Source organism: Penaeus chinensis, chromosome 35 (genome assembly GCF_019202785.1).
Source record: "Penaeus chinensis breed Huanghai No. 1 chromosome 35, ASM1920278v2, whole genome shotgun sequence".
Lineage (NCBI taxonomy): Eukaryota > Metazoa > Arthropoda > Malacostraca > Decapoda > Penaeidae > Penaeus > Penaeus chinensis.
The window spans coordinates 19,800,031-19,802,530 of record NC_061853.1 but is presented as its reverse complement, the minus strand read 5'-3'; the positions used below and the strand labels follow the sequence as shown (position 1 = coordinate 19,802,530).

At 37.4% G+C, this 2,500-nt stretch overlaps 1 protein-coding gene across 1 annotated transcript in view; it reads right to left on the bottom strand.

Annotated features, from left to right (window-relative positions):
• Window positions 1-937: 937 nt before the first annotated feature.
• Window positions 938-2,500, bottom strand: part of LOC125044092 — a 2,350-nt gene continuing 787 nt past the window's right edge. The window contains exons 4-5 of the mRNA XM_047640538.1: window positions 1,824-1,954; window positions 938-1,217 (exon numbers count right to left, since the gene is read on the bottom strand). Coding sequence (XP_047496494.1) covers window positions 1,026-1,217; window positions 1,824-1,954 — 323 coding nt within the window. The 3' untranslated portion in view covers window positions 938-1,025. The remainder of the gene's footprint in view (window positions 1,218-1,823; window positions 1,955-2,500) is intronic.

The window sequence follows — 2,500 nt, the reverse complement described above, 5'->3', positions numbered from 1 at the left end:
TTAATCGTGTGTACCTGTGATAAAAGACTCGATTGTCTGCAGTTGTCAACAACCTCTTTACGGTGGATCAAATCAGCCACTGAAGGTTTCCACCTTTCTAGATTTTTGTCTTTATTTCTCTTTTAAAGTTGAAGACACGTCGTAAAAGTCTGTTGATATATTCAGCTTCTATATTTCCAATATCAGATATTTGTGAGTTTTTTTTTGTTTTTTTCCTACGTCTGTTGATTTGTTTTCAAGATATATGAAGTCAATATCCCTATTATTGGTCGGCTGTATCCACGATGATCTTCTAAAATGTATATAATGATCACGGTTGTATGTAATTTTCTGTTCCTCTTATTTTTTGTATACCTCGTCCTATATTCATTTTTGAAATCTTCAAACGGATACAGACATGAGAATTTCATCTTTCCTTGCTTTATTGGTTCTTTGATTAAGTTCCCCTGTCCTTTATTACAGACAGTCGTTCCTCCTAATTAAATTTCTGTTGTATCTTCTGCATTCCTCTTATTTGCTATCGCTCTAAGACTTTGTTTTGTTTCTTCATAAAGCTTGATACGACACGACTGGAAATGTTTCATTTTCTAATCTAACTCTTATTGCCTTTGCTGATATATAACTTTACCAATCTTTTGGTCACGTTACATAATGCTTTAGTGCTTAATCATAGCCATGTCATGTGTTAATCCCATCCTTTTTGCCATTACTATATAACGTGCCCTTCTTTTATTTTCAAAAAGCGTTTTGATCAAGCCCACTCACCTGTTTTGCATTTGACTAACATCCCCCCAAGAGACGTACATGCATATACCACATAAGAAATTTAGATAATCAACGTATTTATGCGTTTATATTTGTGTGAGTCTGTATGTATCGTCTTATACACAAAAACTAAACTACTGCACATATCCTTCATCTTACTTGCCACTCTTGCCCAGCTACGCCTTCCCAGACAGACACATAAGCAGCCTCACACACACGTAAATAACACGACACCCACTCACTGCAAGCCCGCGCACAAATCAAGGGCAAAAGCGGCGAGGCATTAACTCACGTCTGACGGTGAGGGAAACGGGGTTGCTGGTCGTGACGCCCTCGGTGTTGGTCGCGGCGCAGGTGTACGACCCTGAGTGCTCCCGACGCAGGTGCCGAATGACCAGGCTGAGGCCACTCACCACGACTCCTGCGCTCATGTTGTGCTCGACGACCTTGCCCTACGAAATGAAAACAGAAAGGGAGAATGAATCGAAAGGCCTTGAATTCAGTTTTTGATGGATGAGGGTCATTCGTGGATTGAATGGACCCTTTGTTGTATGAGTATAGCTGTGAAAACATGCCGTTAAGAATATAAGCATATCAAAACTATTTTTACAATTCTTATGCTTCTTTTTCTTTCATTCTTTTTTTTTTTTTTTTTTTTTTTTTTTTGCATGCATGCATATCCATGGTCGCATGATATAAAGTCCGTGCACAATGACTTACAAGAGGTTTTGACATCACGCCATTCGTAACTTAATAACCAAAAGAAAGATAAGGGAATAATATCGGATAGTAACAAATTCTAATGTCATAGTAGGTCTTTGTTTTCGAATGTTGCGGAATCCATGAGGTAATAAGGAAATATTCATTATTCAATGTTTGCTACCTGATTAACATTTTCTTTTGGAAAGTTCTTTGCACATATAAAATAAAGCGCTCACATGAGCTTCTGAACGATAAATACTGTTAAGATTTTTGGTTTTCGACAGAACTCATACCGATAATAAAATAAACCAAAACGCAAATAATTGAAATACGGATTTCAAACACCGTAGACTTACGTCGTGAAACCATTCTACACGAAGGTAAGGTGGATTAGAGACGACACTGCATTCGAAGTACACGTCTGCTCCTTCTTGTATGGCTTGAGGAACAAGCGCCCTCCCCATAGACAGCTCCACCAAAGGGACGTCTGTGTATTGGAAAATAAAGAACTTAGTCATACGCTAAAGTATACACAAATATCTATGATGATAATAATAAAGGAAAGTTGATATCGAAGTCGATTCCCCTGGAACTGGAAATCTTCCTGATAGAAAATTTGTTTTCCTGCAGATAGAACTAAGGGGCACGGGATATAAAGAAAAGGAAATGAGAGTTAGGGGAAAAAACGCGATTCTTTTTCAGAACAGAAAACGTAAGGAAGAAAATAGATGAATTATGACAATGTCGAACGTGTAAATTCTAAAAAGCCAGGTTTTTACATCTGAAAAATAAATAATCTGATCTGGGGAAATTAAATGATGTTTGTACGGGAGTGTCTGAATTAAAGGAAGGATAATTTGAGACTCATAAAAAACTAGGAACGACAATGATTGCAGTAAAGAACCATTTAATATTACACCATCACATATCAATATAAAGGTGAACCAACACCATGGGCGATATCGTATAATACAGAATTTATTCACTTTACGAGACAGTAAGCGAAAGGGTTTTTTGACAATGCTGACAGTTT